Source organism: Bubalus kerabau, chromosome 6 (assembly GCF_029407905.1).
Source record: "Bubalus kerabau isolate K-KA32 ecotype Philippines breed swamp buffalo chromosome 6, PCC_UOA_SB_1v2, whole genome shotgun sequence".
In the NCBI taxonomy this organism is placed as follows: Eukaryota; Metazoa; Chordata; class Mammalia; order Artiodactyla; family Bovidae; genus Bubalus; species Bubalus kerabau.
The window spans coordinates 9032151-9048717 of NC_073629.1; the positions used below are offsets into that span (position 1 = coordinate 9032151).

Sequence of the window (16567 nt, forward strand, 5' to 3'; positions counted from 1 at the left end):
CTGGAGTCTTACTACAACAGGCCTGGAAAGTAAACAGCAGTTTAAAATGTTTATGGTCAAAGAACCCAAAACTCAGATGGGTTCCACAGGATATTAGAGTTGGAAGGATTTAAAGGTCATCTTAGTCTACTCTTCATTTTTTCATATGTGTGGAAACCGAGGCTTAGCTCGAATGACACTGCAGGCCTGTAAGAATCGGAGGCTCGGCCTCCTGCCTCCTTGGTGTGCCCTGCACAGCCCTGCGTTGCTCTGCTCCCAGGCAGTTCTGGGGTATCAACCTCAGACCCCAGGATTCTTGTCTCTAAGAGTGCCAGTCACCTGCTTGTGCCCCAGGCGCTACCACCCCACCCAAGGGCTCTGACATCACCTCCTCTTGACCAATGAGCAGAGGCCCAGCAATGGGTGAGGATGTGAATGTCAGCTACCTCCCCCACCCCAGCCCTGTGGTTGCAAAGATGCTCTAACAGGAAGCGGGTTTAAGGAGCTGCACGGCTTCCTGCCGCCCCAGGGCTGAGCAGGGCGAGAAGGACGAGTGCCAGTCCCGGCCACGAGACACAGCTTCTTGCCGGGGTCCTAGCAGCTTCCTCTTCCACAGCTACTTCCGTGTGGCCGGGGCCCCAGAGGCAGGAGCTGCTGCCCATTGCCCAGGCCACTCTCCACCCCCAGTTCTGAGCCCTGCCCCCCTGGGGCCAGGCCAAGCCCAGAGGCTGGCTTGGGATCCCATGGGGGACTGGTAGGGCAAAGGTCTTGGGGGACCGAGGTGGCTGGGCCAGGGCCCTGGGGCTCCGGCCATGAAGTCTCGGCAGAAAGGAAAGAAGAAGGGCAGCTCAAAGGAGCGGGTGTTTGGGTGTGACTTGCAGGAGCACCTGCAGCACTCAGGCCAGGAGGGTAAGGAGGCTAGCCCAGAGCTGCTGTTGGGTGGATGGAGAGGCACGGGGCTTCTCCAGCCTGATCGAATTTGAGGGTACAGAAGCAGTTTTTCTGGGAGCTCGTGGAGAAGGGGCAGAGGCGTGGGGTCACCCCCAGGAGGCTGATGCGTAGGCAGGGCAGGAAATGTGGCTTGGTGAAGAAGGCCGAGGAGCTCTTCCGTGGGACTGCCTGGGGTGAAGAGCCTGGGGATGAGAATGAGGACACTTGACAGGAGAGGATGGAAAAACTGGAAACCCGGGAGAGGGAGAAGAAGTAGCGGTGAGAAGATGATAGCTATGGGACAGGAGAGGAAGGCTGAGGGGACAGGGTCAGGAAATGAGTGGCTGAGGAGCATGGACGGTCCTTGGGTCTGAATGAAAGAAGGCGTAGAAGGGCCCCTGGAGAGGGTGAGGTGGTACATGGGAAGGACGGGGATTTCCTGGTTGGAGGAGAAGAGGTTACGGGGCTCTGGTCTCTTTGCAGCCTTGCTGGGCCACAGGTGAAGATGTGGGGTAGGGGTGGTCCCCTCCCCCAGTCTCTGTGATTCTCTGGTTCTCCCTGTGCAAAGGAGAAGCAGGTTCAAAGTGGAGGGTAAGGCGAGATGCTGCTAAAATGGGGAACACCAGAAGAGTAAGAGGGATGGCCTGAGCCTGGTTTGAAGGTGGGGGTGGAGGGTACAAAAGAAGGTGGGCGTGAGGACTGCCTGTGGACAGCACCTTGCCTGGATTGCCTCGGAGGGGCTTGGGAACCAGCAGGGCCAGAACAACACTGGCCCCCGACTATGCTTGGTGTGGAGTAGACACTCAGAAACATTCCTTGATTTGACTTGGAATTGAATGCATATATTCTGACTTGCCCAGCCCAGCTTGTTTTTTGGTACTTTGAGCTCCTCCCAAAGAAGGACACGATTTCTATTGCCTCCCCCCCCAACCCCACCCCAATCTGTCATTTCCTCTTTGTCCTCTTCTCTGCTCTGGGCTGTGGTGCCTGCAGTGGAGGCAGGGTGACGGTGGGTCCCAGCTCATTTCCTGCTCTTAGGCCCGCCCCTGTGTCTCCAGACACCTCCTTCCCCTTTTCTCCTCCCCCAGAGGCCCCCATCCCCACAGGCCTCGCTTAAGGGAAAACCCGGGCCCCAAGGAAGGGTGTACAATAGCTGAAGTGGTTTCTCTGCACCTTTCTCTTCTCATGGGGCAGAGCCCAGCAGCCAGCGCAGGGCTGACAAGAGGAATCACAATCTTGAGAAAGATGGCTCTTGGCCGAGGGCCACATGCTTTCGCTGGGGCTGATGTTCTTCTAGTTCTCTGCAAACCCTCGGTTCAGCCTCCTCATCCTGGCACTGTCCTTCCCTGTGGACCCCCTGCCAACCTCATGTTGAAACGCTGACCCCACAGCCAACCCAGATCCCACTCCTGTAACCTTCCTGGCCTCAGATGGTGCGGGGCATGTTCTCTGGAAGGGACAGACAGGTTGCTGTGTCCAGATCCTAATGAATCCCAGAGAGAGAGAGAGAGAGAAGCACCTCCTGCCCTTCACCAAAGCCACATCTGAATCCAAGGGTAGAGGAGAATCTTAGGCAGCAGGGCAGCAGCTGCAGCCTTCTCCCCTTCTCCCAGCTCCTCCTAGCACAGACAGGTGGAAAATTGAAGGATAGAGAGAAGCCATAACCGCTTCTCTCTTTAAGCTAAGACACAGCAAAAGTGAAAGTCCAGGCCAGTGGAAAGCTGTGTTTCTGGTTAATTTATCCTGATTATCCTGGGTTCCCAAATCCTTGCTGCTCTGCTCCATTTCAGCAACCTCTCCCAGCTCTTTGCCTCAGGTAGGTCTCTTCCTTCCTAAGCCCTTATGTGTGTTGAGTTTCCTTTTCCTAAACTTTAACTCTTTGAGACCTTGCTCAGGTTTCTGATTCTCCGGGTTTCTAAGCTTCAGGCCGTCCTCCCTGACCCACCCTTTGACTCTGTTTGACTCTACCACCCCAACTCTGAGTCTTTTATCTCTGACCCCATTTCTCTTATCTCTGTCTCCTTGACTCCTCCATCACTCTGATCCTATTATCTCTTCCCCCATCTCCTTGACCCATTTCCTCTATGGCTTTGACTCCTTAGGCTCTCGATGTCTTCTTTCAAGGCCTCCTCTGGAGGTTCAAAAATCAACAGATAAGGATGGGGAAGACCTGACTTGGTTGCAGTTCATGTGAAAAGAGCTTGGGATTTAGGTGACAGCAAACTATGAGTTAACAGAGTGATGGCTAAAAGAGCTGGGGTAGCATTAGAGTAGAGCAACAGCTTGAATGAGGAGCATTCAATGCTGGGAACCTGAGGTTGGGAGACCCTGGCAAATGGGCCCAGATCCTAAAGCGATGGATGTCAAACTGTAGGGCCAGGACTAAGATGAGGCAAGAGAAGTGACGAGGGCACAATTTAAGGAAGCTCTCATGCTCAGGGCCAGGCAAGTGCCCTAGGTGCCTCTTTCTTAAGGAGGCATTCACTCTCAAGATCATTTATGTGCACAGCTGGCTCTGGCATGACCCTAAGAGTGAGTGCTTCCTTAAATTCTGCAGCCTTCAAAAAAACTGTGCAGCCTTGGTGCTTTCCTTCTCCTACCAAGTCCTCATTCTGGGGTGCACGAGGGTAAAGGGTGTGGACACCAGGTCATACAAGAAGGGTTTAAAATAGTGTTTGATGGATTTATTATTTTCTTCAGTCTGTATTTCTAACTTACTTAATTCCACAGTGAGCTTGGGATGGATGACTTCCAAAACGCCAAATAAAAAGAATAAATGACTGAAGGAATTAAGGTGAAGGGAAAACAAGTAGGGTGAGCTCGGTGCCCAGAAATGCATTTCAAGTAGTTCTGTATGGTTCCAAGATATGGGCTTCCTGACAGTTAAAGAGGTAAACATAATCAGATATAAAATTCATAAAGCCCACATGAAAAATATAGGTGGCTTAGGAGAAGCACATCTTTTTCGGATGCACACAAGACAGGGTTTTCTCTGCTGCATCTCAGTTAATTGGACCCAGTGTTTTGTCTTAGGCAATATTCTCTATTAAATCTCCAATTCATTGACTAATTCGTTGAGTAATTTAATAAACATCTGTTGAGCACCTGCTCTGTTTCAACACTGTGCTAGATGCTGGGGAGGATGTTACTATTTGTCAGAAGGTATAGATACAAAATATACTAATCATAACAAAGTACAATAAGCACTATAGTACAGATATAAACAAAGGACCGTGGGAACTATAATACAGATATCAGCAAAGAGTTTAGAACTGGAAGTGATGTCTGAGGTGTGTTTTGAGGAATGCATAGGGATTCACCAAGCAGAGACAGTGAGAAAGGCAATCCAAGCAAGGGAAAACATGAGTGATGGTACCAAGGCTTGTTCAAGGAACAGCAAAGGGCTGGACCATAGGATTTACTGGGCGGGGCGGCGTGCGGAGAGGGGGCTGGCTGGAACTGGTAAGGCTGGATGGCAGTTGGATCTGGTTTGTGAAGGGTCTTATGCAGTATACCTGTTGAGGAGTTTTTATTTTATTCTGTGTTTGTAAGCTAAGCGTTGAAGATTGGGGTGGAGCAGAGTATATATGTAGCAAAGGATTTCAAGCATGGAAGTACTTTAGAGAAATACCTTTGTGGACTTGTGGAGATGAGATTCAACACATGGTTTTTGAGGTTTTCCCATGATTGAGACACCATAACAGATAAAATGAGGGAAAGCAAGATGGGTTACACTTAGATCTTGTCCTTAAGGGGCTTACAGTCCAGTAACTGGGGAAGGCTCCAAGGCAGGGGGAAATAACACAATTTTTTGCATTCTTGGATTTGAATTCTGGCTCTCTCAGGTTGATACTGGGCACTCATTACTTCTTTGATCCTCTGTTTTCATGTCTAACGCACAGTGCTTGGCACATAGGTGCTTTTCTCCTGAACGGACCAGTTTGAAGGTCTGTTACAATTTTGTGTACCTTCCTGTGATAGATCTAACATCCATGCACTCACTAACCAGAGGAGGTACTTCACAATAATGCCCACCAGCTCTTGTTCCATCCTGGTTGGAAGAATTAATGTTCCTTTCACTTCTGTAGAGTGTTAGTAAATGCACTTTGAAGACCAGTTTTTTACCTCTTCCAACTGCATTGCTGTCCCTCTAAAATTTTTGTAGTACCAGCTAGTAATTACAGAGAGAGAAATTTCAGGTCAACAAAGGCAGAACTTTCTAATGGGAATGGGCAGTCTGGGGAGGCAGTGATCTCACCCTCACTGGGGGAATTTATGCCAAGACTCTAGAACCAATGGGCAGAGAGATTATAACAGGTTGGCAGGCTGGAGCTGATATCCTGCAAGAATCTTTCTGACAAGTGTTTATTCCATGAGTTTTGCCTTCTATCTCCCCAACCCCCTTTCCTGATGTGTCCATTTCTCAGATGCTCTGGGATCTCTGATCTCCCAAACCTTCTGATTTTTCTTTGCACCTTCTGTGTCCCCAGTGCCCCAGGTGCTAAGGAGCTGTGCAGAGTTTGTGGAGGAGTATGGAGTGGTGGATGGGATCTACCGCCTCTCAGGGGTCTCTTCCAACATCCAGAAGCTCCGGTGAGTCAGGCAGTGAGGGGAGGGCTCTGCAGCCATGAGGCCAGGAAGCCAGAGGGGTGAGCGGAATTGGGGAGAAGGAAACACAGGTGATAGGTACTGTCCAAGGGATGCGCTCTAGTCTCCTCAGGATAGGCTGACACCATGCCCCACACTTCCCACAGGCTAGCCTGCACAGACGCATGTGTATGCACACGCGCACACACACATACACACACTCCTCCACTCCCATGTGTACCCACCCAGGTTTATGGACAGATTTAGATATAATTCACCAGCCATAAACTTCACCATTTGAAAATGTAAAATTCCATGGTTTTTAGTATATTTACAAGGCTGTGAACCTCCACCACTAATTCCAGAGCATCAACTCCAAAGAAGCCCTGTACCCACGGTCACTCCACATTTCCCTCCCCCCCAGCCCCAAGTCTACTTTCAGTCTATGGAGTTGCCTATGCCGGACATTTCACACAAATGCGATCATATAATGGTAACTTTCTATGGCTGGCTTTTTTTCACTTAGCATGTTTTCAGGGTTCATGCATGTTGTCGCATGCACCGGTACTTCATTTCTTTTTATGGCTGAAAAATATTCCATTGTGGGATGTTATCACATCTGGTTTACCCATTTATCAGGTGATGGCTATTTGGGTTGTTCCTACCTTTTGGCTGTTATGAGTAATGCTGCTATAAACATTTTGCGTACGAGTATTTGTGTGGACATATATGGCACCCCACTCCAGTACTCTTGCCTGGAGAATCCCATGGACAGAGGAGCCTGGTAGGCTACAGTCCATGGGGTTGCTAAGAGTTGGACACGACTGAGCGACACTTTTCACTTTCATGCAATGGAGAAGGAAATGGCAACCCACTCCAGTGTTCTGGCCTGGAGGATCCCAGGGACAGAGGAGCCTGTTGGGCTGCCGTCTGTGGGGCCGCACAGAGTCAGATTTGACTGACGCGACTTAGCAGCAGCAGCATGGTTTCGATTCTCTTGAGTATATTCCTAAAAGTGGAATTGCTGGGTTGTATGGTAACTCTATGGTATGGGACTTCCCTGGTGGCTCAGACTGTAAAGAGTCTGCCTACAATGCGGGAGACCCAGGTTCGATTCCTGGGTCAGGAAGATCCCCTGGAGAAGGAAATGGCAACCCACTCCAGTATTCTTGCCTGGAAAATCCCATGGACGGAGGAACCTGGTTGGCCACTGTCCATGGGGTTGCAAAGAGTCAGCTACTTCACTATCACTATGGTAACTCTATGTTGAACTTTTAAAGAAACTGTCACACAATTTCCCACAGCAATTGTATCATTTTACATCCCTACCAGCAATGTATGAGGGTTCCAATCTCCCCACATCCCTGTCAACGTTTGTTACTGTGTGTCTTTTTGATTATAGCCACCATAATGGTGTGAAGTGATATTTCATCTATATTTGCATTTTCCTAATAGCTAATGATGTCAAATACTGTGTTCTTATTAGTCATTTGTATATCTTCTTTGGAGAAATGTCTATTCATCAACTTTGTTCATTAAAAAAATTAGGTTATTTGTCTGTTTTGAGTTGTAGGAGTTCTTTATGAATTCTGAATATTAGATACTGACTAAATCTATGACTTGCAAATATGTTCTCCCGTTCTGTGGGTTTTCTTCATTTTCTTGATAGTGTCCTTTCTCACACAATGGTTTGTAACTTTGATGTTAAATTTATGTATTTTTTTCCTTGGTTGCTTGTGCTTTTGGTGTCATATCCAAGAAACTGTTGCCTAGTCCAAGGTCATGAAGATTTACACTTACGTTTCCTTCTAAGACTTAGTTGCATCCATCTTTGCATGTAGCCAGGAACACACATTTTAGGCTCATTCCTCCACTTCTGATTCCTACATACCCCTATGCTGCCGCTGACGCCTCTACATCCTGACATGTATCCTGTTCATGCATAGGTCCACTCATCCACCTCACATCAACTGCATGCTGACAAGAACAATGCCTTAAGCTTGCTGCCTCACGCATATACACGCCCCAACCTCTTCCTTTCAAGTTTCATACATGCTGGCCCTCGACCCTGCCTGGAGCCCATCTCTACAGCTCCCGCTGTCCACACGTTGCCCCAGACCCCCGCCACTCCTGACTACTCTGCACCTCCCCAGGCAGGAATTTGAGGCTGAACGGAAGCCAGACCTGCGGCGAGATGTTTACCTTCAGGACATTCACTGTGTCTCCTCCCTGTGTAAGGCCTACTTCAGAGAGCTGCCGGACCCCCTGCTCACTTACCGGCTCTATGACAAGTTTGCTGTGAGTTGAGTGGAAGGGGAGTGGGAGAGAAGGCTGAGGGTGGCCGCTCTGATGCAACACCCCAGATGAGTCTAACGCCAGACAGAGTCCTAGGGACCCCGCGTGGCGGAGACCACATGGAAACGACAAGACCCTTCCCTACAAGTCTCCTGGTCCTGCCATCTCCGCCCTCCCCCGCCCCTCTTTTCCCCAAGGCCTGCAAACCGCACCCAGTGCAGGGGGAGATGGGGGGCGGGGGTGGGTGGGAGCAGACACTGGAAAGCCCTTGGAAATCACCTAGACCAGAGCTTCCCTACATTTCAGAGAATGAGAACACTTTCAGGAAGCCAGATGTTTTTCAAATGTGCCCTTCTGTGAACTGTGATTTGTGTGTTGAACATCTCTTGAATACATGACAGGATTTCCCTGGTGGGCCAGTGGCTAGGGCTCCCGGTCCCAGTGCAGGGGCCCAGGGTTCAATCCCTGGTCAAGGGACTGGATCCCAAACGCCACAACTAAGACCCGGCACAGCCAAATACATAAAGAATGTTTTAAAGGGAAAGAAAATACATGGCAGAAGCGCTATTTTGAACTGAGTAACATTTTTACTTATATTTTTTAAAGTATTTATTTATTTATTGGTTGTACCTTCTAGCTTATGGGATTTTAGCTCCCCAACCAGTGATTGAAACGGGGTCCCCGACTGTGAGAGCTTCTTAACCACTGAGACGGGAGACCCCCAGGGAACTGCCTTGAGTAACACTTTTAAATTAAGTTGCATTTTATTGAGCATGACATCATTTACAGATCCTAAACAGCCAGGGCATGCCATTCAGCCCAAATAGACCAAGCTGGGTGGGCATAGGTCTTCCCGGACACCCTGAAATAAACCACAGCCCCTGGCGCGCCCACAGGATGAAACCCCGAGTGTTTTCCAGTACCAGAGCACTGCTGATGAGGACGCTCAGGCGGAGAGGTGGCAGGAGCTGCTCAGGGTCACAAAGCCCTAAGTGGCATAGCCAAGAGGCAGCGGCAGGTCTCTGTGGAACCCAAGTTCCGTCTGCTACTTCAGTGTGCTTCGAAGATCCAGGGTTGGGGGACGGCGTGGGGTTGAGCACAGACTGTTTCTGAGAGTTTGGCTCAGAGCTCTGGGGAGGACTCTGGGGCAGCACTGGGTCACCGACTCCTGCCCCTTGCTCCCAACCAGGAGGCTGTGGCGGTACAACTGGAACCTGAGCGCTTGGTCAAGATCCTAGAGGTGCTTCAAGAACTTCCGGTCCCCAACTACAGGTGTGTGGGGCTCCCCCCGCTAAGCCCGGGCTCTCTCTTTACCTGGGGCCTTGACTTGTCGCTTCTCTTCTGGCCCCCACCCTGTGTGAGCTTGGCCCCATGACGCCCCCTTTCTGCAGGACCCTGGAGTTCCTCATGAGGCACTTGGTGCACATGGCCTCATTCAGCGCCCAGACCAACATGCATGCGCGCAACCTGGCCATCGTGTGGGCCCCCAACCTGCTGAGGTGGGTGCGTGTGTGGGTGTCCTGGTGGAGCCTAGCCCCTGGGGAGCTGCTTGAGGATGGAGTGTGGCTGTGTGGTACTGGAGAGGGGTCTCACCCAGTGAGAACAGGAAGGCTCAGGATTACACAGTGTGGTCTAGAGCTCACCTATGCGAGCCCTTTCTCTGAGCTTGAGTAAAGTCCCTAAGGACGGGGCCTTTGTGTTTTCTTTTATTTTTGGCCATACTGAGTAGCATGTAGGGTCTTTGTTCCCTGTCCAGGGATCAAATCTGTGCCCTCTGCAGTGGAAGGGTAGAATCCTAACCACAGGAACACCAGGGAATTTCTGGGCCTTTATGTTTTCTTATACTGTGGTCATTTAGCTCAGGGACTGGAGCAGGACAGGAGATGGGGGCGGTGCAGAGTGTGGGAGCTGGGGGACTGTGGGGGGTTGAGGGGAGGTGGGGGTGGGATGGGCCTTGTCAAATGTTTGTTGAGCAAATATCTTGGAGAAGTAGCCTGCATGTCACTCCCTGTGGTGCATACACAGGCACCCTGGTGGGCAGAGGAGGTAGAGACTAATATCCTGAGGAGGGTGTCCAAGAAGGCTTCCGGGAGGAAGTGGCCCTTTGAGACTTGAATCATGCATGTTGATTAAAAGACGGAATGGGTTTAATGGCATGCAGAGGAAAGGGTATAAGGTATTTTTATGGAGAATTTGAATGGGGAGATGCGGTGGGGCTGCGGGGCATAACTCCACACCTCCACAGGTCTAAGGACATAGAGGCCTCAGGCTTCAATGGGACGGCAGCCTTCATGGAGGTGCGTGTGCAGTCCATCGTCGTCGAGTTCATCCTCACGCATGTGGACCAGCTTTTTGGGGGTGCTGCTCTCTCTGGTCAGTGTCCTTCCCACCCCCCACATCACCACTCTCTGCCTGGGGAGTCACGTCAGAGTTAGAGAAGGCCTCCAAGATCATCCAGTTCAGTCTCTCCGCTGTGCAGATGACAGGACTGAGTCTCCTAAGTTCTTATGGTCTTGTGGAGAAGACCCTGCAGAAGAATGGTACAGTCAGGACTTGAGCGGGCCTCTTCCACTCTCAGTCTAGGGCATAGCTTGACCTCTTAATCAACACCCATCCCAGTTCTCGAGGCTAGTGACTGATCATTCCCACCCCCAGTCCACTGGGCGAATGTCCTGGGATCTCCTGACCTCTATGTCCCTGAGGACTTCCTCTTGAGCACAGAGGATTGACCTCCAGGTATATCCCCTACCTTGGTAGTTAGTGAGTGGGAGGATGCAGTTAGGGGGTGGGTACCCGAAGCCCTCTTTCTGTTCCGGGCTGGCCAATTCCTCTTTCTTTTCCTAGGTAGTGAAGTGGAAAGTGGATGGCGGTCACTTCCAGGGGTCCGGGTGTCAGGCAGCCCTGAGGACCTTATGCCACGGTCCCTGCCCTACAATCTGCCTAGCATCCTGCAGGCTGGTGATGGACCCCCCCAGATGCGGCCCTACCACACCATCATAGAGATTGCAGAGCATAAGTAAGGCCTTCTTCCTGGGCCCTTCTCCCTTGCACTGGCCGTCAGGCTCCAACTGCAGTGATTTCTCCATTCCCTCCAGGAGGAAGGGGTCTCTGAAGGTCAGGAAGTGGAGATCCATCTTCAACCTGGGTCGCTCTGGCCATGAGACCAAACGCAAACTTCCACGGGGGGCTGAGGACAGGGGTAAGTCTGCAGAGATTTGGGGGAGTTCTGCTGAGGTGCACTAGGTCCTGGCTCTATGCACATCCCTGTCTTGCAGAGGACAAATCTGATAAGGGGACTCTGCGGCCAGCCAAGAGCATGGACTCGCTGAGTGCTGTGGCTGGGGTTAGTGATGGTGAGTATAGGTGTGCACTCGTGTATTTGGTGGGGGGGAGGGGGGTGTAAGGGTAGGGATGGCCAGTGACTCCATCTCCAGGGAGGGGAGGGTGTTCCTAAATATGTGTTGGTGGGGTGACCTCCGCTCAGCTGGTTGTGAAGGGTTGGCAGCGGTGGCTAAGGGAAGCTGGGCCTGGTGCCTTCCAAGCTATAGACAAAACAGAGGGCACTCTCCAGAGCCTTTCTGAGGTGTGTCCAGGCCCCTTGTGGTGGAGGTTATGGTCTACCTTTCTCTCCTCCACAGAACCAGAGGGGCTGGTCGGATCCAACAGTCCTCGGCCAGGCCCACTGCTGACAGAAAGCCTGGAGAATGATTCCGTGGAAGCGGCAGAGTGTGAGCAGGAGCCCGACCCAGAGGCGCTGGGTGGCACGAGCTCCGAGCCTGGCACACCACGACCTGGGCGGTCAGCAGTCCGTGTTGGGGGCAGCAGCCATGCAGAGCGCCGTGCTGGTGTCCATATCTCAGAGCCCTATGATGTCAACCTCCCAGCACACATCAGCAATATGCTCAACATATCCTCAAACAACATCTCTATCTCCTTGGCGGGATTTGCCCGTGGTCTTGAACGCCCTGCCCTACAGCCCCGGCCAAGCCCTGCCTCTGGCCCCGGTCCTGGCCCTGGCCTTGGCCCTGGCCCCCCAGGTGAGGACCCAAGGATTGCCAAGGACTGGGAGAAGGGACTAGAACTCTAGGCTGAGGCTCTGAAGCTGGGAATCTGCCCTGGACTGTGGTGGTTATCTTTAGCTGCCTTTCCAAATTCAAGATTGAGGGAATCCAGTAATATTATTAGGTTGTATGAGCTTCACGTAGAAAGGCTCTCTGGCAGCCTTAGATCAGTGATACACCCAAGAATGGGGATTTGTGTCAGATATACACAGTAGGGATTACTAAGTACAAAGTAGGAAGATATAATAGTTGGCTATCCAGGTAGCTCAGTGGTAAAGAATCTGCCTGACAATTCAGGAGAGGCAAGAGACCTGGGTTCGATCCCTGGGTTGGGAGGATCCTCTGGAGAAGGAAATGGCAACCCACTCCAGTATTCTTGTTCGGAAAATTCCATGGGCAGAGGAGCCTGGAAGGCTACCGTCCACTGGGTTGCACAGAGTTGGACATGACTGAGCACAGACACATTAACAGGTGACACGGGTTCATTCCCTGCTCCAGAAAGATTCCACATGCTCAGGGAAACTAAGCCTGTGCATCACAAAAATAATAACAACAACATGAATAAGAATAGCTAACATTCATTGAGAGCTTATGATATGCTTTAAGGACTTTGAAGGCATTAGCTCGTTTCATTTTCTCGTAGTGTTGACTCAGGTATTGTTATTGTCCGTACATTACAGCAGTGGACTTATGTTAAGCAATTTGGTAGGAGGTGGCACAGCTGGAATCTGATCTGTGCTCTGACTCCAGTTCCTAAGTGTCAATAATAAGAAGTACTGAGGTAGCCCTGGGTAGTGGGTAAGGATAACGACTGCAGAGTAAAGCAGACTGGGATTCAAATTTGGGCTGTGCCACTTGTTTCCGGCACTTGGACACATTTCTCTGAGTCTCAACTTCCTCATATATATAATGGGGATACATACCTGACATTATAAAGTTGTCTTGTGGAGAAAATAAAGCAATGCATTATAAAACATCCAGCACAGTGCTTGGCGCCTGGCAGGAGCTCTAAAAGGTGGCTATAAGCCAATAGTTAGGGATACTGGTCAGAGAGGATTAGCCACAGGAATCATCTACGCTGGGAATGTTGGGCCCATACTGTAAGCAGTGCTAGGAAGAATGACCTTGGAAAGGGTCAGAGCTGGTCTTGACCTTAGTATTCCTGGGACTCTCTCTCTCCCAACAGATGAGAAGTTGGAGGCAAGTCCAGCCCCAGGTCCCTCGGCTGACTCGGGCCCAGTGGACGTGGCCCCTGCCCTGGAGGACTGCCTGTCCCAGGAGGTGCAGGATTCCTTCTCCTTCCTAGAGGACTCAAGCAGCTCAGAACCTGAGTGGGTGGGGGTGGAGGACGGGGAGGTGGCCAAGGCGGGACCAGCAGGAGCAGCCTTCTCCCCTGGGGAGGAAGACCCTGGGATGGGCTACCTGGAGGAGCTCCTGGGAGCTGGGCCTCAGGTAAGGAGGCGCTGTGCTGGGTTTGGGGGTGTTAAGGAACCCAGAGGGTGGACAGGGCCACCAAGTCCTAAGCCATGATGCTGTATTTACAGGTGGAGGAGTTCTCTGTGGAGCCACCCCTGGATGACCTGTCCCTGGATGAGGCACAGTTTGTCCTGGCTCCCAGCTGCTGTTCCCTGGACTCTCCTGGCCCCAGGCCTGAAACAGAGGAGGAAAGCGGGGAGGAAGTCTTCCTGAGTGCCTATGATGACCTAAGTCCCCTTCTGGAGCCCAAACTCCCAAGCTGGGAGGGTCCAGGCAGTGAAGAGGAAAAGGTGGCAGGGTCTGGAAGACAGGAGGCTTCAGGACAGGCTGAGGGTGAGCAAGCCTTGTGTGAGGGTGGAGTGGACGAGGGGGAGCCTGGAAGCAGACGGGACAATGGCGAGGAGGCTGAAGGGAGGCCAGAGAGTGGCGTGGAGGGCAGAGAGGCCACTGAGGAAGGAGCAGAGGCTGAGGGGAGCCAGAAGGTGACTGACAGTTTGAAAGAAGGATGTGGGGAAGAGACAGAGGAGACAGAGGCCACGGCAGAGGAGTACAAAGGTCAGCAGGAGGGTGAGAGAACGGAGGAAGCGAAGGGTGTGGGAGAAACTGGAGGAGAGCAGGCTAAAGACAAGGGGAAGGAAGGAAAGACGGAGAGACAGGAAGGTGCTGAGGAAGGAGACGAAGCCCAGGTAGCAGCTGGAAAGGACTCAGAGCATGAGGCCCAGGAAAACCAAATTGCTGAAGAGAGCTGGGAGGTTGTACACAAACAAGAGGGTGAAGGAGGCAGAGAAGATGAGGTCAAAGGACAAAGGGGAGATGAGGGTCAAGAGGCAGGAGAAGACCACGGAGATGGCGAAGACAGCAGGATCCCAGAAGCAGCAGCTGAAGGAGGAGCAGGGGAGATCAGCAAGGAACGGGAGTGTGGACATGGAGAAGCTGAGGGAGACCAGAGAGCTGGAGGTGAACGTGTAGAAGAGGGTTCCCTTCCTGAAGGGTCACGGGTAGAGTCCCTGGAGGTTGACAGTGCCAAAGAGGGAAACTCCCAGTCCTCTGAGATAGAACAGGCAACCCCACAGCCACCTCGGCCGGAGGAGATGGATCCTGAGGGGCAGCCCAATCCCCTTGGCTCAGCTGGCGGTGTGGGCATGCGCCTGGCTTCCACCCTCGTTCAGGTCCAACAGGTCCGCTCTGTGCCTGTGGTGCCCCCCAAACCACAGTTTGCCAAGATGCCCAGTGCAATGTGTGGCAAGATCCACGTGGCACCAGCAAACCCATGCCCAAAGCCTGGCCGGCTCGATGGGGACAGGGCCTGGGGCTCCCGAGCCTCCCGCTCCTCTTGGAGGAATGGGGGTAGTCTTTCCTTTGATGCTGCTGTGGCCCTGGCCCGGGACCGCCAGAGGACTGAAGCTCAGGCAGTTCGGCGGACCCAGACTTGTACTGGTGCTGGGGACTACAGCCTCATCCCCAAAACCTCCCCCTACAGCTTGATCCCTGCCTACGCTCCCCGGCCCCTTAGCTGCCTGGAGATCCCAGCTGAGGGCACAGAAGGGTCTGGACCCCGGAGTCGGTTTAGCCTGCCCCCCAGAGAACCCCAACCTCCTGATCCCCTTATGTCCCCCCAGCGCCGATCATATGGATTCGAAACACAGGCTAACTCTGGGAAAGGTGAGGGACTGTAATTAGGACAAGAGCACTGGGCATAAGGGACAGTAGCTGTCTCCAGCGTCTTGGACTGTTTCATCTGCAGCTTGAGCAGCTGTAGTGTCCAACTCTATAGGTTTTGGCCCTCCCGCTTCTCTTTGTGACTGTGGGAAGCACTGTCCTGATCTGTTTACCTGGGTTTGTCTCAGACACAAAGCACTTATCCCTCAGGAGATTCCTGAGAGTCACCAAGATCCTGTCCCCAGAGAGAGGGGTCACTGGCCAAAGGGAACAAATAGTAGGTGGAAAACTTAACTGTTTCTCAAAGTGAAGAATGAAGGGGGAACTCCAGCCAAGGTCCTGCCTTCCTCTGAGGCAATGAACTCTTCATGGAAGTCCAGAGTAGAAGCGGGGTCAGGGCCAGGTTGGAGCCCATTACACACAAACACTTTTAGAGGTTACCTATCCTTGTTCTACTCTTGGTCCCTTGGATACCTCCTGCTCCTATTAACTCCAGATTAGGAGAAAAATGTCCAGGAAACTCTTTGAATACACAATATTTGTTGGCGGGACTAGTTCCCTTCCCAGCTCCCCAACCCTCTGCCTCCCTGGATGTCTAGGAACCGAGGTCTTATGCTGATCTCTCTGGCCTCCTCTTTCTCCTTTGGAATAACTTCCTATTTTAGGGAAGAGGGATGGCGTCACTCAGGCTCTGGGATTGCTTCTCTGCAGGGGTTGGGGCCACAGGACCCAAGGGGCAATATCTCAGAATAAATGCTGTATTTTTACACATAAATTGTGTGGTTTCTTTTTCCTCTCACTAAAGTTTTGAATGATAGATACCATATCTTCCAAAGTGGTGCCAGTAGTAAAGAACCCACCTGCCAATGCAGGATACGTAAGAGATGGGGGTTCCATCCCTGGGTTGGAAGACCCCCTGCAGGAGGAAATGGCAAACCACTCCAGTATTTCTGCCTGGCGAATCTAACAGACTAAGGAGCCTGGCAGGCTACAGTCCACAGGGTCATAAAGTCAGATACGACTGAGGTGACTTAGCACGCATAGTTATATTTTCATGTTTGGTCAAACGTTGCATTCTTCTGTTTTTATTGTCTGGGTGTTCTTCCTCAATTGTCGTGGTGGAGACCTACAGCTAGAAACTAGAGCTGGGTTCATGGTGGTCAGGAAATGAGGAAGGGAAACTTATATTTACATAATGCTCTTTATATGCCAGTAATGCTAGGTATCCTACGTGCATAGAATCTATGCTCTTAATTTTTAGTCCACCTAATAATTCTGTAAGGTTGGTAATGGTATCTCCATTAAAATAAAAAAGTTTTATTTGGCTGGACTGGGTCTTAATTGAAGTGTGGGATTTTCCATCTTAGTTGCAGCACGTGGGCTTTTTTTGTTGTTGCTGCCTGCGAACGCGTCCTTGTGGCATGTGGGATCTAGTTACCTGACCAAGGATGGAACCTGGCTTCCCCTGCATTAGGGGCACAAAGTCTTAGCCACTGGACCACCAGGGAAGTCTCTAGTATCTCATTTTGTAGGCGAGGAAACAAAAGTTAATTAGGTCAAAATGTTTGCCAAAGGTCTCA

The 16567-nt window shown here is 51.5% G+C and overlaps 1 protein-coding gene across 2 annotated transcripts; it reads left to right on the plus strand.

Annotated features, from left to right (window-relative positions):
- The first annotated feature begins 292 nt into the window (after positions 1–292).
- Positions 293–15724, plus strand: ARHGAP30 (Rho GTPase activating protein 30). Of its 2 annotated transcripts, XM_055587362.1 has the most exons (12): positions 293–888; positions 5400–5502; positions 7650–7794; positions 8981–9063; positions 9183–9290; positions 10037–10164; positions 10636–10807; positions 10887–10990; positions 11067–11144; positions 11430–11828; positions 13039–13304; positions 13397–15724. In XM_055587362.1, exons 1-12 carry the CDS (start codon positions 792–794, stop codon positions 15002–15004), a joined length of 3291 nt encoding a protein of 1096 aa, XP_055443337.1. In that variant the 5' UTR covers positions 293–791; the 3' UTR covers positions 15005–15724. The 2 variants fall into 2 exon arrangements, with proteins under 2 accessions (XP_055443337.1, XP_055443338.1); XM_055587363.1 differs by lacking the exon at positions 293–888 and having other exon boundaries at positions 5405–5502; positions 7654–7794.
- The last annotated feature ends 843 nt before the right edge of the window (positions 15725–16567 follow it).